This window comes from Corylus avellana, chromosome ca4, assembly GCF_901000735.1.
Source record: "Corylus avellana chromosome ca4, CavTom2PMs-1.0".
NCBI lineage: Eukaryota > Viridiplantae > Streptophyta > Magnoliopsida > Fagales > Betulaceae > Corylus > Corylus avellana.
Window position 1 is genome coordinate 17,623,881 of NC_081544.1, and position 25,631 is coordinate 17,649,511.

General features: G+C 35.5%; 3 protein-coding genes across 3 annotated transcripts; 2 read left to right on the plus strand and 1 right to left on the minus strand.

Moving 5' to 3' along the window:
* The first annotated feature begins 1,713 nt into the window (after positions 1–1,713).
* Positions 1,714–8,028, plus strand: LOC132179318 (probable RNA-dependent RNA polymerase 1). Its single transcript, XM_059592020.1, has 4 exons — positions 1,714–1,950; positions 4,522–6,371; positions 6,609–6,759; positions 7,003–8,028. Exons 1-4 carry the CDS (start codon positions 1,720–1,722, stop codon positions 7,819–7,821), a joined length of 3,051 nt encoding a protein of 1,016 aa, XP_059448003.1. The 5' UTR covers positions 1,714–1,719; the 3' UTR covers positions 7,822–8,028.
* Positions 8,029–17,463: 9,435 nt separating this feature from the next.
* Positions 17,464–19,835, plus strand: LOC132178149 (uncharacterized). Its single transcript, XM_059590602.1, has 3 exons — positions 17,464–17,749; positions 18,481–18,707; positions 19,308–19,835. The coding sequence occupies exons 1-3, from the start codon at positions 17,464–17,466 to the stop codon at positions 19,833–19,835; spliced, it is 1,041 nt and encodes a 346-aa protein (XP_059446585.1).
* A 209-nt stretch (positions 19,836–20,044) lies between these two features.
* LOC132178150 (RNA-dependent RNA polymerase 1-like) lies at positions 20,045–22,075 on the minus strand. The gene is made up of 2 exons (XM_059590604.1): positions 21,848–22,075; positions 20,045–21,598 (listed from the first exon to the last, which is right to left on the minus strand). Exons 1-2 carry the CDS (start codon positions 22,073–22,075, stop codon positions 20,201–20,203), a joined length of 1,626 nt encoding a protein of 541 aa, XP_059446587.1. The 3' UTR covers positions 20,045–20,200.
* Between the last annotated feature and the right edge of the window lie 3,556 nt (positions 22,076–25,631).

Here is a 25,631-nt window from a genome sequence, read left to right on the forward strand (position 1 = left end):
TTTAGGTGAGGGGGACAATCTCCACAACATATTTTTATTTTGCAATTTGTTTATGATGTTTACGTTAGTTTTTCAAAGATTTTTGATGTTTAATTTGTTTATCACTAATGAATTATTGTGAACGATGTTTAATTTGTTCATTGGGAAGATATGTTATGTGAATGATACTTAATTAGTTTTTGAGGATCTTAATTTCCACACAAAAATTCAAGTGTTTAATGACATTTGAATTAGTGACATTTTTAGAAAATGTCACTAAATTACAACTTTTTAATTCTTCAAACGTCACTATTCCTAAAATAGTGACGTTTTAATAGTATTACTGTTCACACATCACTATTCACGTGCGAATAGTGATGTGTGAACAGTAAAATGTACCAAAATTTGAAATTTTTTAAAAATTAAATAAATCAAGTGGCTACCGGTTCCAAACCCGCAGCCACAGGTGAGGGAGGGGTGGCTTGCGAGCCACCCCAGAGGTGGCCGGCGCCACCTCCGACCACCTTTGGGGTGGCTTGGGGGCCACCCATTCCTCTAATTTTTTTTTTTAATTTAAATTTTATTTGAAAAAATTTAAATATTTATTATAAAAATTATATATATATTATTTTGGTAAAAATTATTTTTTTAATATTTTTTTAAAGGGTTGTGACGTTTGAACAGTGCAAAACGACACCTTTTAGAAGGTGACGTGCCGTTTGCTGAAAATTGCACCAAATAGTGCCGTTTTCACTGTTCAAAAGGCACTATCTCCTTTCTAGTCTTTGCACTTTTTGCCATTTTGAAAAAGTCAGTATTTGAACTTCACAAACCATATACTGACTTTTTTTCGGCAAAAAAGTCATTATATATATATATGATCAGTCGCAAAACCCTTAAATTTTTGTAGTGTTTGTTTATCAGGATTTGTGAATGATATTTAATTTATTTATTAGAATTTTGGTAATTTTGAAATTATTTTATAAGTTTTTAAAAAAATTTAAAATTTTGGTTACATGGAATTCGTATAACCAAATTTTTTAAGATTACGTCGATAAACTATTGGTGTATGGGCAAAGCACTGGGAAATATAATTTTCTAGCGCATTCGTGCTTTTTGCACCAGCAAAGTTGCAATTTTGCTAGCAAGAGCAAGATTGAGCAAGACTGGCCCATGTGATTGGTAAAGTGAAGTAGCCTTGGCCAATCACAATCCAAACATTCTGTTCATCCCCTTGGTGCCCAAGTTTGTTAGTCAACACTTTTTCACTTTTTCCCGATCGTTGCCTTGGTCAAGAAGTGGTCATCTCAATTTCATCACTCTTTGAGTTTAAACCTTGCCAAGCAAGGAGGAATATATCCCCATCATGGATTCATGGGGAGCAAAAGGTACGATCCCTCTCTTCTGTTTAGTTTCTTGTCAGTGTGGGGGAGCTCTATGACGTTAATTATATTATGATTGGTCCACATCATCAGAACTCTGTGACCTTTGCTCGTCAACGACATGAGAGACCGAGACTTGAAGGAATATAGTAAAAGAAATTCAGATTTAGGAAACGGGAATGACAAGTAACAACGTTGTGATTCTCTCAACTTATTTCCTAAGTTTAAGGGCTGCAGCATGCTCGTCTATAGACAACATATATGAGCACTTGCTTCTTCCACAGCAGTAGTGCTTTCCTTTCAGCTTTCAATCATTTTTTTCTTCCAAAGACAAGGTTGTCCTTACTTCTTACATAGCATGGATATCAAAGCGTTACACTTTGGATATCTGATTTCAAAAGAAACATTTTCTGTGCTCTGGAAACCGGAAGAAGGTGTTTCTGTTGGGTTTGATTTGAGAAAGAGAAAGTGGTTCTTCTTTCTTTCTGATCTCTCTGAAGAATACAAGCTTGAAATCTCCTCCGACAGCATTTTGCAGATTAAGCTACATCAACCACATGGCCAAGCTTCAAAGTTTCTTCTCATTCAGGTTTGTTGCTTACTTTCTAATAACATTACTTGTAACTTCCTCGGTGTATGTTAACTTCGATTAAATTTAATTTTTTTCTATCAACTTAAATATTTAAGATAATTGGTAATTTAACATAGTATTAGAATCAAAAGTCCTAAGATTATGAAACATTAAACTTAGAGTTTTATAATGTTAGTCCATCAATTTAGCCTCTCATTTAAATTAAATATTCTACGTGTTGGTATCACTTATTAAAAAGGAGTTTGAACCCACTCATGAGAGAGAGTGTTAAACTAATGATTAAGTGATTAAATTTACTTCTTCCTATTAACTTAAGCTTTTATGATAACTGATAATTTAATAGTTTTCTTAACAGTTTATTCATGATTATCTCTTTTTTTTCTCATAATTGATTTTTAATCAAATTTAAACCATTAAAAAAATTACATATGCCATAGTGAATACTACTTTAGTACATGTTTAGATGCAACCCCATAGAGTATGAGTCCAGATATTGACCAATTCCCTACCTAGAATTTTTAATTTTGGAGAAATATACTTTAACTTCTTAATTATTACCCATTTTATAATTATACCTCAAAACTTAAGAAAATGACATCGAAAGGCCCGTATATTACCATTACATGTCAAAATAGATATTTTTATATTTTTCTTTCTAAAATACCCTTAAAGTTATTAATAAATAAATTAAGAATATATAAAAGTAATCATTTGAAAAAAAAAAAAAAATTAATGGGGGCTAATATGAAAATGGCCAACCTTTTAAGTGTTTTAATGATTATTTTTTTAAAAAAAATTTAAAGATATTTTGAGTGAAAAAAATACAAAAGTATCTAATTTAACATGGAGTGATAATATGGTGGCCTAAAAAATGTTACTTTTATTCTTACATTTCTAAGTACATATTCTTTAAGTTGCAGTGAAAACCATTATTAAATTTTAAATAGATTATTATAAATTTTAAATTAACTAACACATAAAAAAAAAAAAAATTGTATATTTGGAAACCAAATAATAAAAATACGTGCAACATTTCATTTCCTCTTCTCTCCTAATAATAAGCCTCCTAGCTGGAAAGTGGAAACCTATACCCTAACTTTTAATGGGTAAAATATAATCTTTTTAGGGAAGAATATAAAAAACTCTTCAAACTAATATTCGTTTGCAATAGAGTCTTATAATGTTCAAAAGGTACTAAAGTGGCATATCAAACTATTAAAATGCATAAAAAAAAACCACTTATTTTTTATATTTCTATAATATCCCTATTCTTTTAACAAATAAAATAATAAAATAATTCTAAAAAAAAAAACCAAACAATTTTTTTTTTTTTTTTGAAAAAAAAGCAAATGGGCGAATAAATACAAAAAAAAAAAAATTGAAATAAATAAATAATTACTCATTGTAGTTGGCCTAAATTACAAATTACATCATGTCATATGAAAGTAAAATCAAAGTACTTAAAAAAATAAAAAAAAAAAACAATTTAATCCTTGGAATCAAATTCTGTTAAAAATTTGGTTTTATTCATCCATTGTTTTTTTTTTTTTTTTTACGATTATTTTATTATTTTATTTGTTAAAAGAATAAGGGTATTATAAGAATAAAAAAATAAGTAGTCTATTGTATACATTTTGATAGTTTTGATAAGCTATTTTAATACCTTTTAAAATTGTGAGACTCTAAGACTATTAATTTAGGGAAGTTTTTTTTTATAATTTTTGCATGTTTTTTTTGTTGATCTAAAGTATTTCTCTTTTTTTAACCATCACCCTTTTAAACCCACTGGATAGCGAAATAATAAAAAAAATTAGACAAAAAAGCCCATTCTTTTCACACCTCACTCCCACAACGGAAAATACCAGAGAGGAAACCTCTGAACACTCTGGCTGTCTGTATTGAATATTGAAACAGGTAAGCTTCTATGCAGATATTTCGCTTTTTTTTTTTTTTTTTTTTTTTTGTAAGCATAAGATGTAATAGCTTCTCTGCAGAATTTCGCTTTTCTTTTTTTTGGGGGGGGGGGGTTACAGGATGATTGAATTTGGTTTTTCATGGAATATCTATTTTGTGAGTGTTGGTGTTGGTAGACATGTTCATGTAGAGTGAATCTATTAGCGTTGAAGTAGCTGCATAACAGATCTTGAAGGGGAATTTATCATTCAAAGAATCTGGAATATTTTAAAAAACCACTGAGATTATTGGCATGCATAGCATTTTTTTAATGCCCTGAAATGGAACCATTTTTTTTTTTTTTTTCAGAAATCGGCAATTTAATGTCATTGTAATCCCCAATATTACCTTAACTATCTGGTTTTTTTTTTTTTATATCGAAAAAATTACACTTAACTTCTTCAAGTTGATATTCATTTCTATAGCTTGTTGGTTTACCAATTTCATTAGATACTTGAATAAATTTCTGTTTTTCGCAATATCACATCTCTACTTGTTCATGATCTCATGTCCACTTTGTGCAATTTCAGTTTCTTGAAATAATGTTTTTCATTGCTCTGTGACAGTGAAGTTTTTTTATCAATTTTTCTTAACAAAATCTTTTTCAATTTCCAGTTGCTTGGTGCTCCTAAGATTCATAAGAAAGATGTCTCTTGTGCTCGTGGAGGTTACCAGTGGTTCCGGGAAGTTGATTTCACTCCCTTTTGTGGCATTGGCCAATCTTCTGCTCTATGTTTGGAGCTTCCACTTGAGTGTCAGCTTCCAAAATTTCTGCTTTATGAAGAGAATGAAGGCCAATTTGTTCTGCAGGAAGGGTCTAATTTCTCCTGCAATTCAGGTCTTGTCCCCATTGTGAATCCACCCCCGGGCTTCAACTTGCCATATAAAATCTTGTTCAAGATCAACTCCTTAGTTCAGAATGGGTGTCTTCCTGGGCCAGCAATTGATATCAATTTTTGTCGGTTGGTCGATCCTACAAGAATAAAACTTGAGTATATAGAAAGTGCCTTGGACAAACTGTATCATTTAAAAGACTGCTGCTATGAGCCTGTAAGGTGGCTTAGTGAGCAGTATAAAAGATACGCCACGGATGGGCGACTTCCAACACCTCCTGCAATATCTTTAGATGACGGGTTGGTATATGTACACAGGGTTCAAATAACTCCTTCTAAAGTATATTTCCGTGGTCCAGAGGTGAGTCTCTCCAATCGCATCTTGCGCAATTATCCTGAAGATATTGATAATTTTCTTCGCGTTTCTTTTGTCGATGAGGACTTGGATAAACTGCACTCGACAGTTTTATCTCCTCGAGCATCTTCTGCGAATGAGGACGACAAGCGCACTAGCATTTATGAGAGGATACTGTCCACTCTAAGAAACGGCATAGTTATTGGTGATAAGAAGTTTGAGTTTCTTGCCTTTTCAAACAGTCAATTACGCGAAAATTCTCTTTGGATGTTTGCTTCAAGAACTGGTCTTACTGCAGCAGACATCAGAGAGTGGATGGGTGATTTTCGTGAAATAAGGAATGTCGCAAAATATGCTGCCAGACTTGGTCAATCGTTTAGCTCCTCCAGGAAAACTATGCACGTTGGTAGGCACGAAATTGAGATGATTCCTGATGTAGAAGCTAAAAGATCTGGAATCACATATTGTTTCTTCTCTGATGGCATAGGGAAGATATCTGCAGAATTGGCTCGCGAAGTGGCTTCAAAATGTGGCTGCAGAAATTCTGTTCCATCTGCATTTCAGATTCGATACGGTGGGTTTAAAGGTGTTGTTGCTGTTGATCCAACATCATCGATTAAGCTGTCACTGAGAAAGAGCATGTGCAAGTACAATTCACAGAATACTACCCTGGATGTTTTGACATGGAGCAAGTATCAACCTTGTTTTCTTAATCACCAAATTATCACTCTTTTATCTTACCTCGGGGTTAAGGATAAAGTTTTCATAAAGAAGCAAAGGGAGACAATAGATCAACTGAATGCTATATTAACAGATTCGTTGATCGCACGGGAGGCACTGGAGTTTATGTTCCCAGGAGAGATACCAACCATGCTAAAGGAAATGCTAGCTGCTGGTTACAAGCCAAATGAAGAACCATTTCTTTTTATGATGCTACAAGTATTACGTGCATCTACATTGATGGACTTGCGGTACAAATCAAGGATATATATTCCAAATGGAAGATCTATGATGGGATGTCTTGATGAAACCGGGACATTGGAGTATGGTCAAATATTTGTGCAGATTTCTCGTTTTAGTAAGCAGCTCGGTAGCAATTCCTCGCTCAAGTTCAGTCCCAGCAGTTCAGACCCAAATAATTATATTTTTGAGGGCAACGTAGTTGTTGCTAAAAACCCTTGTCTCTATCCAGGAGATGTGCGTGTTCTAAGGGCTGTTAATGTGCCAGCTTTGCAGCACATGGGTGATTGTGTTGTTTTTCCGCAAAAAGGACCGAGGTAAGACTGATATCCCATAATAGATACTTCTAAAATCCTATTAATATGTGCACACACACCCTCAAAGGCATAAACATACACCGACAAATTGTGTTTACACATAATTGTAGAGCAGCATAAAATTCAGCATTTATGCATACTTGACCCCCTTGCAGACATACGCTTATTGGAAAGTTGCATACAACATTCTCTAGTTATACATTGTTGACTAACTTAGTCTAATAATTGCATTGTCAGACCTCACCCAAATGAATGTTCGGGGAGTGATTTGGATGGAGATACATACTTTGTCTGTTGGGACCCTGCTCTTATTCCTTCTCAACAAATTAAACCAATGGATTACAGCCCAGCACCAACTGTGCTAGTCGATCATGATGTTACAATAGAGGTACTACTCAATCACATTTTTGATTTGTCAAGCATCAATATCATGAGTCCTAATATGTAAGGCATTCATAAGAAACTTTTTAATGTGTTGGACCCTTGAAATGTGCTTTTGCTCCCATTAAATTTTTAATTAATAGTATTTTTTCTTTCTAAGATTATCATTTCTCTTCCATATGTATCCATCCTGTTTGCATCAATTCCTTCTATACCATTCATGCTAAAGCGTGTTAGTTCTGTGCTACAGGAAGTTCAAGACTATTTCCCCAAGTACATGGTCAATGACAATTTAGGAATCATTGATAATGCCCACAAGGTCTTTGCAGATATGGAGCCTCGTAAGGCAATGAGTGGTAAATGCATTAAGCTTGCAAAGCTACACTCAATTGCTGTTGACTGCCCAAAGAGTGGTGTGGTAGTCGAAGTACCATTTAATCTGCGCCCCAAAATATATCCAGATTTCATGGAAAAGCCTGATAAACGCACCTATGAATCACAATCTGTGATCGGAAAGCTTTTTCGAGAAGTGATAGACATTGCATCTTGCACTAGCCCTATAAATCCCTTCACCCGAGAAGTAGCAGAGCAATGTTATGATTCCGACATGGAAGTAGATGGCTTTGAGGACTACATCAGTGATGCTTTCGATTACAAAAATGAATATGATTCCAAGTTGGGAAATTTAATGGACTATTATGGGATCGAAGCAGAAGCTGAAATACTCAATGGCAACATCTTAAAAATGTCAAAATGTTTCAGTAAGAGGAGGGATATGGAAGCAATTAATTATGCGGTGAAGTCCTTGAGAAAGGAAGCTAGGACCTGGTTCAACAAGGGTTTTAGTGACTCAGATTCTGACTCTGATGTTGTATATGCAAAAGCTTCAGCCTGGTATCATGTTACCTATCATTATAGGTATTGGGGTCCCTACAATGAGGGAATGCACCGAGCTCATTTCCTTAGTTTTCCATGGTGCATTGGAGACAAGCTGATCCAGATCAAGAGGAAGGCTTCACGTATGTCATTTCTGGAGCATCATTTCAGCCATGGATTGAATTTGGATTGAGAAGTTTAGCATTGCATTTCAAAAACGCTATAGTCTCAGTAAACTGAGTATGTGATCATGAAAACAGTTAGATGTGGCTTTCATTTTACATTTGCTTACTATCATTAGTATATGTTTGACCTAGATATATATGCTCCAGCTGATGTTTGGGGCCAGAATACGTTGTAATTTCTGTTTTATAATAGATGCGTGGTTTGTATTCTTCAACATAGAGCTCTATCTATTATCTTCTGCTTGCTAAAATCTGGTTCCTGAATTTTTGTCAGCATGCCATTTAGATGCTTTTGTAACAGTTGATCTCTTTGGATTCTTAGTTTTATTTTTAGGGATAAAATGTTGTTGACACTCTTTAGTATGTTTCAGACTGATTGTTTTGTAATTAATTCCTCTCTTTTATCTCTTTTGCACTAGTCAAAAATAATTTGTCTGTGAATTTTAGTACAGCATATATAGAAGTTATCATTTTTTCACATAGGTTGCATAATTTTCACTCTCAAAATTCTTTTTGAGCTCTTGCGGCTACGCAATTTTGTCTCCTTGTTCTTGTTCTTGATACTACAAAAAAATAATTTTTTCTTGATTGGAAATTTCTAACGTTTTATAGTGTCCGACACGTCAGAAAAAAATTTCTGACGTGTCGTTTCTGACGCGCGTTGATTGTCAGAAGCATAGGTGTTAGTAAAAAAAATTTCCTGACGTGCCAGTGGGTAGAATGTCAGAATTTCCTAATGTTCTACTGTCTCCCACGTCAGAAAATTAAAAAATTAATTTTTCTTTTTTAAAATTTTTTTTGGAATTTTTTTTTCAATTAAAAAATTTATTAATTTAAATTAATTTTCAATTAAATTATTATTATTTTTTTTGGAATTCCTCTGCACGGCAGCTCCCTCACGCGAGGGAGCTGCCATGCAGAGAAATGTGTTTCTCTCAGATCTGCACCATGGCCACTCCCTCTCTTCTTTTCGCGAGGGAGCTGCCGTGCAGAGAAATGTGTTTCTCTCAGATCTGCACCATGGCCACTCCCTCTCTTCTTTTCTCAATTTTCTCTCTCCCTCTTCTTTTCTCATTTGATATGTTTCATCTCTTTCTCAATTTGGGATTTTTTTTTTTTTTTAAATGTTTGAAGTCACCATATTTGGCAATCTTGCAAGGAGCGGCTCAATCAGCCACTCCTTCCTTTTCCTTTTTAGATTTTAATTTTTTTAATTTAGGGTGACACATCATTTATGAATCAACTTTTGAAAAATAAATTTGAGATGTGAAGCATTCTCTTAATAAAATAAATAATTATTATTTTGATATGATGTAGCAAAAATGCTAACGTAGATTTACGAATGTCACTTTATTGGACGAAAAATACACAATGACTCATTTCATATCTGCGACAAAGCTAAGCAGTGAGTCAATTGTTTAAACCTCATGGGGTGGGTGATCACAAACACACGTTTATTAAAAAAATTATTATACATTTACCCTTTTCTTTTTGACGTCTGATCCACTTCATTTGCATTGGAATTTCTTCCAATCATATATCAAAGAAAAAGAATATTGATGTCACCTTGATGGATCTGATCCTAAACCCTACTGATATTACCAATTTTTCTTAGTGGGAAAGTAAATGACGCTCGTAATGTTTTCAGAGTAGATAATAGATGGGGTATGATCCTAAACCTACTGATGCGTGGTTTTTAAGAAAGTGAAGTTAAACATTTTTAATGTTTTGAGTACAACAAAAGAAAGAGAGGTTTTATCAAGACAAGAAGGTTCACATCACACACTATTTTGGTTGAGTTTTTACTTACGATGCAGTAGACTCATAGTTCCACCTTTAAAAATATTGTTTTATAGAAAGTGAGCACATTGATACAAAGGACAAGCATCCGGAGTAATAGTCAGTAGACTCATAGGCTTTGTTTGGTAATGGGGATGAGGTTGACCCAAATACTGTTTATCACCATTTCCCAAAAAAATCAACATCAAAACATCCTAACTTTTTTACTTTTAATATCAAATCATTCACTTTTTATTATTATTCAAATAAAAAAATCACTACAAAACAAAACTTTTTTACTTTTCCATACCACTTTTTCATTTTTTTTATACCAAACATTTTTACTTTTTTTTCACATCAATCTACATCAACTACAGTGTTTAGGCCATCCCATTTGCCAAACACCCCATAGTTCCACCTTTAAAATATTGTTTTATAGAAAGTGAGCAAATTGATGCAAAGGACAAGTATCCGAAGTAATTGTCAGGTGAGAGTTTCGAGGGTATTTTGAATCATAAAAGAAGAAGCATTTATAGCTGTTTTTCCATTGAGTTTAGTGTCAAGGCATAGTTAGTAATGCCACAAGGTATTTATAAATACATAAATGTCACGGGGCATTACAAGATGGTATGAAAATAAATCGACTTTGAGTCGAATGAGAAGACGAGAAAATTCCCAGATGCCACCACCCAACCTTTGGAGGCAGTGGCGAGCTGAGGTTATTCCTTTAGGGAATTCATCAATCATCTGCCCTACATTCGAAGGGAACTTATAATGTAATATCCAAAATAGTTAACTTTCTTGTTTGGATAAAATATAAGGTTCATTTTAACGATATTACCACATCATCAGCCGCATTAGTAGGTTACACAGCATGCCATGTCACACCAAACATGCCACATCAGGTGCTAGTGTTGGGTCTCAATCGGGTCTTGCTGGAATCTGTTGATTTGAGAATGAGATGCTCAAACTCAAAAAATAGTTTGCAGTTTTCAAAAATAGAAACTATTTTTCAAAAATTAAAAAAGAATTTTTGGTCAAATGAAAATTTTTTTCCGTTGACTATTAAAACATGTGTTGTATTCTAATTGGTTACTCTTTTGAGAATGGTTCATGACGTGGCGCAGCTGCTAGCCACAATTACCACTTATTTACTAATTGCCATGGCCAATGCTCGAGGACCTGAGCTGCAAGCTATTGAGCGAGGTTGTTCGCCTAAAGACTTCTGCAACCACCATTTCCCTTCCTTTGATGGTACCAGAGGGTACTTAAGCGTGGAGAATTGGCTGGATTATATTGAATAACTACTAGAAGCCACCAGGTGCACTGAGGATCAAAAAGCATCACAAAAGATCGAATTCCAAACAAATCTTGTTGTATAAATACAGCAACACTGTTTGAATGCAAAATTCAATCAATATCATAAAATGTTAACAACATGTTTTGGGTCTCTGAACAATTTTTGAGTCGCTGGAACAAACCCGAACAGCAACACTAGAAAAACAGAAAAAACACAGCTTTCTTTAAACTACTATCTTCACCATGTTTTCTATAACCGGGGGTTTAATACCACTTGTTGAGAATATGAGTGAAAAAATATGATTGTGGAGCAGAAAATAAAAATTCTCAATCCATGATTGAACTTTATGAAGAAAGTGTGAAGAAAAATGCTATTTTAAATAAAGAATAAGAACACCTACTTGGTATTTTAGCCACTCCTTGGCAATTGAGCAAAATCTTCTTGCTCCTCCAATGAGAATATTCGCGTGTAGCCTCAGAGATCTCAAAACCTTCAAGTCTTTTCACCAATGACTAAGAATAACAAAAAGTGTGGGTTCTTATCTTGCTCTTGAAAACTTTTTTAACTTATTCTTGAAAATACTTAAGAATACACAATTCTTAGTAAATACTAAAGAACTGGACTGATGGTCTTTTTTGAGATAGCTACAGGCTTCTATTTGTATTGTAAAAACACAAGGATCGTGTTCTACTCTTAAAAACAACAAACACAATTAATTAATAAAGCAATAAATATTAAATATTAAACATTGGAAAATAAATCAACACAACCATAACACAGAAACTTGGTTACAGAGTGGAAACTGTTTTCAACGAATCAAAAAATTAAACCACTCTAGGGCAGTTAAACTCAAGAAATCACTATATGAAGAACCATATTGCAGACAGTAAAAAATATTCACAAACTCTTGCACGTTTCTAAACTCTATAAGATAATTAGCTCTCAGCTTGCCTCCTAGTTGATTATCTTCATGTAGTGAATCTCTTTACCGACCCTCTCGTATACTTCTTTGCGACTGAAGATTGAAAGGTTGTAGATGGTGGAACAATTAACACGTCAAGAGAGGGATACCACAAAGCTTTCTCAATGTTCTCTCTTGGAACCAACAATTGAGAAAAAATTTTAGAAAGTTTGAAAAAATTCAAAAAGTCTGAAATGAATAGTAACAAAAGAGATAATTTATAGCAAAAGATTTTACAATCATCTCGTCTTAACGAGATTCAAGTCACAATAAGATAGAAATAACAAAAAATCTCGAATATGATATTCTAAGAATTTAACGTCTTAACGGGAAATGAATCGGGTTATAATCGCAATGCTTCCAAATCTAGCTTTGACCAGTCTGGTAGAGTTACTGACAATTACCCCAATATAGCTAACTAGTAGCTAACTAGGAAACCGTCACTCTAAGCATAATCAGAGTTAATGCATAAGAATGTGAAATAAATATGAGAAATTTGATAACCATAAAGGAAGGAAGCATATATTATCCTCGAAATATAGAAATAGAGCAACTAGTGGAAATAATAATCTGATCAAACCTAGTAACAACATGTAGATCTCTGTCTTAAGCAATTCTGTAGTGGCAACCTCGCCACTCCCCTCTTCCTAGAAAGAGGTTTCCTACAAGATGTAATAATTGTATAAGTCTAGCGACTTAGTAAGTAAACCTTACAGTTGGGTACCACAAGTTAGTTATCATTGAGCAGAAATAAACGTGCAATTGATAAAGATTTGAAAGAGGTATTGTCTCTGTTAATACAGCATGAAAATATCATTTGATAGAAAGAAATGGGTGTACTTCTAGCGGCAATCACCTAAATGTTTTAAGGCAGAAAAGTAATGCTTTAATACGACATAATTATCATATATGGTTTACTCAAGATATTACCCATTCTCAACATAGTTGATGCTGTTCCGAAAGACGTGTAATACAATACCGGTGCCCCGGTTATTGTACGCTACCGTCCATAATACTAACAGCACGATTGAGTCCAACCTCGGGTGGCCTATGGTACTAATAATGTACATCCTGTAGTGACTCGACAATTAAGGCTGTGCCAGTCTCGAAATAACCATCGGATCCAAGGCTCTTATATCACATCTACACACACACGTTTGACTAGAGAATCAAGTTTTATATAATCAGCCCATGGCCATTATACCGCGTATACCAATGTACCATGTCATACGATGCATCTTATTAACCAGTTATTAAGGCAGTTACCAAGTTAAACAAAAATATAGGCATGCTCATATCATATGTGTGCTCGGTCAGTTGACATATCAAATGTTTTTAAGGAAAACAGTCATAAGTGTTTACTCACCTCGTGCGCTCGATGGAGTCTTCCGACATCACAAATCCATGTTATAATGAAATACGACACATCATTATATGCTGTACTAGAGAATTCTCGAAGTGACACATTAAGTTCTAACTAACAAAAGCGGCCGTTGAAATCCTAAGTTCACACATATAGGTTACTAGGAGTGCGTTCTGCTCTCTGGGTGAATGCATGGCCCTGTGATCAAACGTTCAGCCAAAGAGTAAAAACTCTCGACCAGGAGCCCAAATATGGCTTGATGCTTCTAAGGTGTGGAACGTCTCATCTTTGGCTCCTAATGAACACATGTAACGTATCAAAACATGCTAATATGCAAACTCAAAGAAATCGAAGGCGAGTGTAGAGCTCTTTAAAAACATTCTAGGTCTTTGTAAGAAAATAGGTATATAAACTTGTCCAGGCATCTTTAAAATTCGTAATATTTAAGAAAACAACAAGAACACCATGAAGGCAATGAGAATGGACAAGAAAATGCCTTGATAATTGCAAAGTCTACCAATGCCTCCTCCTTCTACTTCAAAGTCATTCCTCACTCTAGGGTTAGGATTTTCTGGTGTAAGGAGCGGCTAAGGTACGAAGAGAGGTGTTTATATAGGGGCTTGGGGCGTACTTTTCTCTGAAAAGGTGGAGAATGGGTTAAAATTACTTTTCAGAGTTGTGAGTGAACGTTCGGATACTATTACACAATGGATCAATGGGTTCAGGCTTACGTTTGAGTATTATCCAATGGCTTAAAGACTGGTCAACGAACGCTCGTAGTGGTCCCCTTAGCAAATGTTCGTGCTTAGGTTAAGGGCAAACATTTGGGTGGTCCTCCTAGCGAACGTTCAGTCAGAGAGTGAAATTCATGGTTTTGTTTGGAAAACCTCGAGGGGTTAGGGTTTCTCATAAGGGGTTTAGGTTTTTAGTTTATAAAACCTTGTTTTATGAAAATGTTTATCGTGTTTGAGTAAATCGTTTATCTTTTTTAAAACCAATGATTTGTCGGGGTATTACAATGACGTAAGGAGTAAAATCTTCACATTCTCGCTATAACGGTGGTCATCCAACGAGGAGCTCAGAAACATCCTATCACGTTTGCATTTTGACGTTCATCCAATGTGGAAGGCCAAGAGCAACTCTTGATATCCCGTCACATCCGCATTTTGACACACATCTAATGGGGAAGGCCGAGAGAAACTCTGTAAGTCCCATTACTTGCCCGTTCTGACGCCCAACTAATAGGAAATGTTTTTTACACAAATTTGCTTGCAATCTCACATCAAGCTTTTAATAAAAAAAAACAACTCAAGTACAACTAGGAACTTTTGTATTGAATAAGGCCAAAACATAACCTAACATATAGGCTTAGCAGGAGAGATATGAGATTGCAATTTGCAATGTGGGACTCCTATTCAACTACATAGTGGACGACTAGGGTTCGAAAACCCTAGCCTCCACTGCTTAAAAACACGACCAAGACTATGGATTGAATTCCCAGCCTAGTTGCAGCCTGTGGTGGTCTTGGGCATGGGTTTTATCCTAAGCCTAGTCTCCCATTCTTGCACCTCAAGCATTGTTTCTCTCTTGTCCATATTTTAATAATTAAAAAAATAAGTAGTCCAATAAATAAAAAGTTTAAACTGGTTAATTTACATTACCTTGGTGAGGGACCCAAAGGAAAAAAATAAAAACTAGTTTCAAGTAGGCTTGATTATCACAAATCCCTATTTAATTACAATTGATTCAACTAAACAATTGTAATTGCACTCTAGTTTATATTTTTTATTAAATCAATTAATCCCTTAAACTTTCTTAATATTGACTTTTAATTCTTACATAAAATCTTTCACAATAGAATTAAACCGAATGAGATTGCACTTTAATTTTCTACCTCTTTATACTTGAGTAACTGATTTTATGTATTATATACTTGTCAAAATGTTTTCACCATGTACCTTAGTATTTTGGTATTCCTTACCAAAATTCCATGGCTAGGGACTGAGAATAATTGAATCTATAAAATTTATCTTAAGGGAAAATTTCTTATCCTTTAAATATAGAACTTGGATTCCTTCCTGAGAAATGACATTCTCACAATGATACATATGACCACCTAACGCATTGACAATTTTGGCAGTAGTAAAGGTCTCACTCATAAAATGCATCAAAGTGATCTCCACTTGACATATGATTTCCTAATCCTCTCAGAATTTAGAATCAATATCATAATAAGTCTCAAGAAATACAATCATTCATATTAACAATATTTTTAAGGAGAATAAAAAATTAAAAAAAAAAAAAAAAAAAACTGTCATGGTCTGTTCAGTGCATTACGTTTACATATCAACCCGAAAGTTTTCAACTTCGCTTGATCAAGATATATCATCATGATTGATGTGTAACAGTCTTCACAAATGAAATGCCCAATTCCATTATCAACTGCAAGCAAGAAAAGATTTAAGACTACAAGGTTTGTGGCCTAAGACCTTGTATAATAACATCGTTACTCACATCATATACCACATGCAATCTAATCTGAGGACCATTCATATGTTCAATATAAATAACATAATGAGCATGCAAAATGATCATAAGCCATATGCTCAAATAAATAGATTAGTGACTAATAACTTTATTCACAATAAACTTGAATGTCATTTTTAGATAAAATGTTGGGATTTATGGCATAATCCCTAACACACGTTTTCCCAACCTTTATGCTGGGCGTCCACGTCAAACTGTCATGACCTACCAAAAATTATATGGCACACATCCATTTTAACCATGTCACACAATATTGAGTCTAAGTAGACCTTATCAATCGAGAAGGTTACTCGGTACATATCAGACACTTGAGTCTCGATATCTCACTTGATCCACCCAATCTTGGGATGGGTGTTTCTCGGTCTTCAGGCCCAACTTCATGACCATCGCCTTAAAGATGATATTCTCCCTATTACCACTACAAATTATGATATCACACACCCTTCAGCTGACCATGCAGTGAGTACAAAGATGTTATGTTTCTGTTGGTGCTCTTCTTGCCTTCATGTCAGGAGTCAACGTTGAATGATTAAGGAACGAGAGAGGACTAACCCTTCATTGGCCTCCACTACATCTTCCTCCTCGTAATAGAACGAATCACCACCAACGACTTCATTAATTCCATCCGCTTCCTTCTCCTCTAACTCAACTTCAATAAGGTGTGTTGTCTAGCTCCAAGGAAATTGATGAGACCTATATCCTCGCTATCCACACTTTGTGCATACACATTGTTGGGAGGTTACTATTACTGGCTCCTCAAAATTTGTGCAATGGAATAAATCGAATTTCCATGCCAAGAATCCTTTATGAAGAACATGTGAAGAATGATATAGAGTTCTCTACATCCCTAAGATCTATCATGTTCTTAAAGAAGAACTTCTTCTTTGTGTTCTTGAAAAAAAAAGAAAAGAAATTATTGTTCGTGTTCTTGAACAAGAAAGAACATGTTCTTGGAGAAGCAAAAAGATTCTTACCCAAAGCCATGAGTGGTCGTTGATATCCAAGTAAGTGTTCTTTCTTACAATTTAATTTTAAATAGCAACTGCTATTCACTACCATGCATGTGCCAATCAATGGAGAAGGAGAAATATGATAGACAAGATTACAGATGTAGGGGGCTGTTTGTAAGACAAGGAGGAGGAGATCCAACAAGCCTTCATAAATATTTTAGCAAGATTTTCTCTTCAGAACCAACGGGAGATATAAGCCATAGCCTCCAAGGAGTAGAAGGCTGAATTACTCAAGCAATGAACAATCACCTCACTTAGACATTCACTACTGACGAAATTCGGGAAGTTGTTTTCCAAATGTCCCCCTTGAAGGCCCCAGGGCTGGATGGGTATTCAGCTGTATTCTTCCAAGAGAATTGGCCTATTGTGGGAGATGAGGTTTGCCAAGCGATCTTTACTACTTTTAATTCTGTAATTCTTAATACAGATTTGAATTTCACTTATATATCGCTTATATCAAAGAAAACAATTGCTGCTTGTGTTTCTGATTATAAACCTATAAGCCTTTGTAATGTTCTATACAAAATTATTTCCAAAGTGCTTGCAAATAGGTTGAAAGTTCTTTTGCCAAAAATTATTTCCCCGAATCAAAGCGCATTCATACCAGGGAGATTAATTACAGACAACATTTTGGCTGCGTACAAATCCCTCCAAACAATGCACGCACACACGTACAAAAAGAAGGGATACATGGCTGTTAAGCTAGATATGAGCAAAGCCTATGACAGGGTGGAGTGGAATTTTTTGGAGGCGGTTATGTACAAGATGGGGTTTGCAAGGGACTGGGTAAAGCTGATAATGATGTGTGTCAGAACTGCAAACTACTCTGTATTGATTAATGGCAATCTTGTGGGTAAAATTTGGCCTACACGGGGGATTCGGCAAGGGGATCCCATTTCCCCCTACCTATTCCTCCTATGTGCCGAAGCCCTGAGTTCTCAACTAAGAAGAGCAGATGATGAGGGTGTTTTAATAGGTGTCCCAACCTCTAAACACGAACCCCGAATCAATCACTTGTTCTTTGTAGACGATAGCCTTTTATTTTGCAAGGCGGATTTGAATCATTGGGATCGGTTATCAGGAATATTAAACACATGAGCAAGCATCAGGGCAAAGGTTGAATAAGGAGAAAACTAGAATTTTCTTTAGTTGGAATACACTCATGGAGATGCAAGAACAAATCTTGAGAGTAGCAGGGATCCCATCTTCCCAACGGTACGATACGTATTTGGGTTTGCCGGCTCTAGTGGAAAAATCAAGAATTAGCGCTTTCCATAGTATAAAGGATCGGGTTTGGTCGAGGCTCCAAGATTGAAAGCTCAAATTTTTGTCCCAGGCAAGCAAGGAAATTCTTCTTAAAGTGGTCATACAAACCATTCCAACATACAGCATGAGTATATTGTTGCTTCTAAAAACCCTATATTCAGAAAGCAATTCGCTGATGCAAAAGTTTTGGTGGGGACAACAATCAAATGAATCTCGAATTCATTGGATGAGTTAGAAGAGACTGGGAACACCAAAGGCACAAGGAGGGATGGGGTTTAGAGATCTTCATTGCTTCAACAAAGCTTTGCTTGCAAAGCAATATTAGAGATTATGGGAGAATAGGGACAATTTGGTGGCTCGGATGATGAAAGCAAAATATTACCCGAATTGTACGGTACTTGAGGCAAATTTGGGTAATAAACTGTCATTTGCTTGGCGGAGTAAATTCGGGGGATCCTGTGAAGGAAGATTTGATATGGCAAATTGGAAATGGGAATAATGTTCGAATTTGGAGAGACAAATGGTTGCCAATCCCGAGTACGTACAAGATCCAATCTCCTTCAGCTGTTTTGAACGAGGAGGCTAGGGTAAGTGAGTTACTAGAGCAAGACTTACAATGGTGGAATATAAGCCTTCTCAAGCAGATTTTTAATGAGGAAGAGATTCAGGTAATCTAATCTATACCAATTAGCTTAACAAATCAGCTGGATATCCAAATATGGAGGGGTACTGTTAAGGGAGAATTTACTGTATGTAGTGCATACCACTTGGCCAAGGAGATAGAAAATCAAGCAAAGGCTAAAAGTTCGGATTGTAAGAGAGAGAACAAGGTTTGGAATGGAATTTGGTCTATGAATGTTCCAAATGCATGGAAAAATTTTATGTGGAGGGGATGCCAAAATCTTCTCCCTACAAGAGAGAATCTGGTCAAGCGTAAGGTTATTAAGGAGCCATGGTGTCCAATTTGCAATCTGGAAGCTGAAACCATTTTCCACATTTTATGGGAATGCCCTTCTATGAAGGATGTGTGGGGGGCTAGCAAAAAAATTTTTCAGAAGCAAGGTTGCATTGAATCTGATTTTTTTCATCTAGTGGAAGATTTTTTCCAACGGTGCAATAAGGAAGATTTTAAACTTTTTGTGGCAATTGCTCGTAAGATTTGGTTTTGAAGGAACAAGGTTGTCCATGAAGGGGTTTTCTCCCATCTAGATGATATTGTACGTGAGGCAAAAGTAGCCATAGAAGTCTTATCATCATAGCACCAACAGGATGGTTTACGAATTAATGAAACAGAGAGAGAGGGTACCAAAGTATGGAAACAACCTCTTGAGGGATGGGTGAAAGTCAATTGCAATGCGGCATTGGATATTACCAGAGGGTGCTTTGGAATGGGCATTGTCGTGCGAGACCACGAAGGGAAGGTGAGGGTAGCACAATGCTTATATAGGAGGGGTACGGTAGTACCTGCAGTGGCTAAAGCAATGGCTAGCTTCTATGCGGTCAAACTCTGCAAGGAAAAGGGATTTCATAAAGTATGCCTGGAGGGTGATGCAAAAGTGGTGAATTCCAAAACCCCCAACAATAATAGAGTGGGGCTGCTTATAGTGGATATAAGGGCGGAGCTCCTTGCTTTATCTCGATGGCAGTGTTCACATATCTGCAGAGAGGCAAATACCGCAGCACATATACTTGCAAAGGATGATCTCAATTGTGCTAAGGATAGGATTTGGGAAGGAGTAATCCCTGCAAGCATCAAATTAATTATAAACCATGAGATGGTGGCTTTACGTGGATAGTACCAATGGAGCTCTTATGCTCTGTTTTTTATTGTACCCATAGAGCTTTTTGCTTTATTTTGATTTTTCTCAATGAAAGTTATTGTCAATTTCAAAAAAAAAAAAGAAAGAGATAAACACAAGCTCTAAGGCTTAAAGGAATGATAAAACTCTGCAGAGTGTGACCAAAATTCTTATTGATTCAAAAGTTGTTTATTACATGCTACTTCGTTCAATATTTATACTAACATGAAAATTTGGAAAGCAAGGAAATCTAAGCCTTTTAAGTAAAACTCCTAAAATTAATGAAAATTGCAATCAAATAAAATCCTAATGAACAATAGAAGCAAATCAAATAAAATCTTCATCAATCTCCAACTTGTTAATCACGACTTTCCTTCTTGGATCCTCGCCATTAATGTGTCAGCTGCTTGCAATCCAACTTTCATGCTTTCCTTCTTGGTCTCAGGCCCCATCGGTTGGCTTCTCGGGAAAGGCTTCTTGGCTGCTCCGTAAAAACTTCTCAGGGGAGGCTTCTTTTGGCTTCTTGGAAGATGGTTGGCTGGAAAAGCTTCTCGAGAAAGGCTTCTTGGCTTCTCAAAAGATGCATCGGTTTGGCCCCTCGGATGACCTCTCGGGACATCTTCTCGATTCCTTGGGGAGTCTTTCTGGACTTGGGCGAATTCTTCGGTAATTACAATCCTTGATGGCATGTGGCGTCCCACATCAATATAATTAGAAAAACAATATTTGATTTCAAGCCTTTTAGCTTCTACATTAGGAATCATCTCAATTTCATGCCTGCCACCATCCACAGTTTCCCACGAGGAGCTAAAAGATTGACCTAGTCTGGCAGCATATTTTGCCACATTCCTTATTTCACGAAAATCACCCATCCACTCCCTGATGTCTGCTGCAGTAAGACCATTTCTTGAAGCAAACATCCAAAGAGAATTTTCGTGTAATTGACTGTTTGAATAGGCAAGAAACTCAAACTTCTTATCACCAATAACTATTCCGTTTCTTAGAGTGGACAACATCCTCTCATAAATGCTAGTTCGCTTGTCCTCCTCATTCGCAGAAGATGGTGGAGGAGATAAAACTGTCGAGTGCAGTTCATCCAAGTCCTCATCAACAAAAGAAATGCGAAGAAAATTATCAATATCTTCAGGATAATTGCGCAAGATGCGATTGGAGAGACTCACCTCTGGATCACAGAAATATACTTTAGATGGAGTTATTTGAACCCTGTGTACATATACCATCCCGTCATCTAAAGATATAGTAGGATGTGTTGGAAGTCGCCTATCCGTGGCGTATCTTTTATACTGCTCACTAAGCCACCTTACAGGCTCATAGCAGCAGTCTTTTAAATGAAATAGTTTTTCCAAGGCACGTTCTATATACTCAAGTTTTACTCTCTTAGGATCGACCAACCGACAAAAATTGTTATCTATTGCTGGCCCAGGAAGACACCCATGCTGAACTAAGGAGTTGATCTTGAACAAGATTTTATATGGCAAGTCGAAGCCTGGAGGTGGAATCACAATGGGGACAAGACCTGAATTGCAGGAGAAATTAGACCCTTCATGCAGAACAAATTGGCCTTCATTTTCTTCATAGAGCATAAATTTTGGAATCCGACCGTCATGTGGAAGCTCCAAACATAGAGCAGAAGATTGGCCAATGCTACGTGAAGGAGTGAAATCAACTACTCGGAGCCACCGATAACGTCCATGAGCACAAGAGACATCTTTCTTATGAATCTTAGGAGCACCATGTAACTGGCCATAAAAATTCGAATTTGTTAAGAAAAATTGATAAAAAAAATTGACTGGCACATAAATCAGAGCAATTTCTACCAATTCAAAAGAAGATGGGACGCTTTCCCAACAGCATTATTTCATTAGATCATTCAAGGATGTAATGAAATTGGTAAACCAACAAGCTATAGAAATGAATATAAGTGCCCACACAACCATGAAATCAGGAAATGATTTGAACTACAGAAAGCGTAGAGGCAGCAAATTAACCTGAATGAGAAGAAACTTTGAAGTTTGGCCACGTGGTCGATGGAGCTTAATCTGCCAAATGCTGTCGTAGGACATTTCAAGCTTGTATGCTTCAGAGAGACGAGAAAGAAAGAAGAACCACTTTCTCTTTCTCAAATCAAATCTGACTGAAACATCTTCCTGTTTCCAGAGCACAGAAAATGTTTCTTTTGAAATCAGATATCCAAAGTGTAACGCTTTGATATCCATGCTATCAATGCTATGTAAGAAGAACTTGGCTTTGGTACAACAACAACAGCACAGAAAAAATGATTGTAAGCTGAAAGGAAAGCACTGCTGCTGTGGAAGACGCAAGTGCTCATATATATATACAGTCGATCTATAGACAAGAGCATGCTCAAGCTTCCTTAAACTTAGGAAATAAGTTGAGGGAATCACAACGTTGTTACTTGTCATTCCCGTTTTCCAAATCTGAATTTCTTTTACTATATTCCTACAAGTCACGGTCTCTCATGTGATTGACGAAATTGAGATGAAACTGAATTCTAAACTAAGAGAGTGATGAAATTGAGATGACCACTTCTTGACCAAAGCAACGATCGAAAGAGAAGAAGTGTTGACTAAAAAACTTGGTCACCAAGGGGATGAACAGAATGTTTGGATTGTGATTGGCCAAGGTCACTTCACTTTACCAATCACATGGACCATGGCTTTTCAATCTGAAGCTCTCGTGGAAAGTGCCCTTTACCAATTGGAGTGGAAAACTTATTCAAAACTTAAGCAATGCCCATATGAATTGTACAGCATCGACGACCATTATCTCATTTAATATTTCTTTATGTGCGTAGAAGATTCTAGAAAAACACATGCATTAATTCGCTTTCTTCTCTTTGTGTGGAAATAATATAAGTCTATATAATATATGGAGGTTAAAGCCAAATTTAAGATATGTTCGTTGAAGACTTTTAAGTGTTTTTAATGCCATTTTTGCTTTTGGTTGTTTTCTTATGTGACATAAAAAGTGAAAGCAATTTTTATATTTTGAAGAGTTTTTTTTGGTTATTTGTTAATGTCTTTAGTCTAAAAACAAAAAATAAAATAGAGAAAACAAAGTCATCAATAAATATGAGCTAGGGTCATGTTTACTCCAGTGTGCAAGGCCTGGAGTATTTAGATTACGAAAATCTTAGGTGTTCTCTCTGTCATAGATGTATATTATTTTCTAAAAATTAGGTGAGAGAAATAAGAACCAGTTTTTTTTTTTTTTTTTTTTTGTCATTGTCTTTTAAGAAAATAATATCCACCTATGATTAAGATAACATCAAAAGAGGATCTGGCTTCCATGGGGGTGGCTGGACCACCCCAAAGGCCATGGGCGTGGCTCATCCACCTCCACACCGGCCATGGGAGGTGGCTCCAGCCACCCCCTTGGCCAAAATAGGGTGGTCGGCCACCCCATTTTTTTTTTTTTTTTAATTTTGTTTTTTGTTTTTTGTTTTTTGTTTTTTAATATTTTTAATTATTACTTTTTTATAATATTTAATGTTTAATGAGTTTTTATTAATTTTTGAGTTAAATGCTAAAAACCTCCCTATTGTTTTGGACACTTTATTTTTTCCCCCCTAAGTTTTGATTTGTATTACATGAGGTACCTGTAATTTTGATAAAGATCAAATTGGTCATTCCATCCATTGATCGTTAGTTGACTTAACAGAAGTCCACGTCACTGACACGTGGACCAATTAAAATTCGACATCTGACATAAATGGCCACGTAATCAATGATAACATGGCCACCTAATTAAATTTTTTATTTTAAAAAAAAAAGCTGGTCGGATGGGAGTGGTTGAGCCACCCCCAATACCCACTAGGGGTGGCCGAAACCACCCCCAAACCACCATTGGGGGTGGTTTCGGCCACCCCCTTGGCTCCATGGGGGTGGTTTCGGCCACCCCCTTGGGCACCAAGCGGATGGCTAGGCCACCACCAATGGGTACTGGCCCCAATTTTTTTTTTCTTTTTTTCTTTTTATTTGAATTTTTTTTTTTTTTTACTTTTTTTTAAAAAAAAATTAATTAGGTGGCCACATCATCAGTGATGACGTGGCCACTTATGCCAGGTGTCGAATTTTAATTAGTCTACGTGTCAGTGACGTGGACTTTCGTTAAGTCAACTAACAGTCAATGGATGGAATGACTAATTTGGTCCTTATCAAAATCACATGTACCTCCTATGATACAAATCGAAACCTAGGGAAAAAAAAAATAAAGTATCCAAATCCTAGAGGGGGTTTTTAGTATTTAACCCTTAATTTTTTTAAAACCTACTTTTTCATTGCTCAAAAAGGTACTGTTTTGGACAACTGCAGCCATGTGGTATTTAGATTAGGAAAATCTTAGGTGTTCTCATGGTCATAGATGTATATTATTTTCTAAAAACTAGGTGAAAAAAATAAGAACCAGTTTTTTTTTTTTTTTTTCCTTTTTCCTTTTAAGAAAATAATATACACCTAAAACTAGGAGAACATCAAGAGAATACCAGTAAAACACCTAGTAATTCTCCTTTATAATATTACAAGTCTGAAGTCTTTATTCCATTTTACCAAAAATAGATAGAAATATAACTCATTCTTCCGTTATAACTTATAATGTTTCAGCACGAGTTGAGATTTTCGACAACCTGGGGTCATCCCAGCGTCTGCCAATTCTAATGTGGCCAATTTTTTTTTAAAAAAAAAAAATTGAAGAAGAGAGATAATAAAAGGAAATCCAAATTTAAAATATTAGCACTAAATTTGAGGTATTAGCACCAAATTTTAGGCATTAGCACCAAATTTAAGATGATTGAATCCCTTTTAGGTGATATAAATCCCTAAAAAGTTAACATTCCATCCTTAGATTTTAGTTTTGAATCAAAAAACAAATTTTGAGGCATTAAAAATTAAATATTTACTTATAAAAATTTAACTAACAAAAAAAAAAAACAAATATTATTATTATTATTATTATTTTAATATATGTCCTACGCTAGGCTGCCTTTTGGTAGCCGCATAGCAGGACTCTTCCAGCACACCCAAAGATGTATGTCGGAATTTCCACTCACAGTCACTTTAATGTTTCCTTTTTATGTAAAGTTGTCTATTGAAGATATTTATTTTTGTTAAAAGATAATAAGAAACTAGCACATGGTTTTCTATTTTATTTTTTATTTTTTTTTATTTTTGCAAAAATGTCTTAAAAAATAGCAAAAAATATAAATAATAATAATAAATTTATTAAATTCAAATAACGGTCGATTTATGTCTTAAGGTGATGATAGGGGGTTTATCGAATTAAGCCAACATTAAACAATAACAAAAAAATTGGGAAAACTTCTGTAAGCCCTCCTGAACTTTCAATCGATTTAACAAACTCCCCCTGAATTATCAAAACTCTCACTTAGGCCCCTTGAACTTTGGTTTGCTTTCACTTTGGACCCTTATATTAGTTTTCAACGTTAAAGTCAAACAGTTTGACTTTAATATGCTTATTTTACCCTCACCCCAAAACTACAACGTTTTGTGCCCTAAAACTACAACACATACCCAGCACAAAACGACATCGTTTTAGGCATTAAATTTTTTTTTTATTTTTTTATTTTTAAAAAATAAAAATATTAAAAAAAACAAAAAAGAAAGAAATATTAAAAAAAACAAAAAAGAAAGAAAGAAAAAGACCAAATCAGGGTGGCTGGAGCCACTCCCTGGCCGGTATGGGGGTGGTCCGGGCACCCCCAAAAGGGCAAAAAAAGAAAAAAAGGGGAACGGG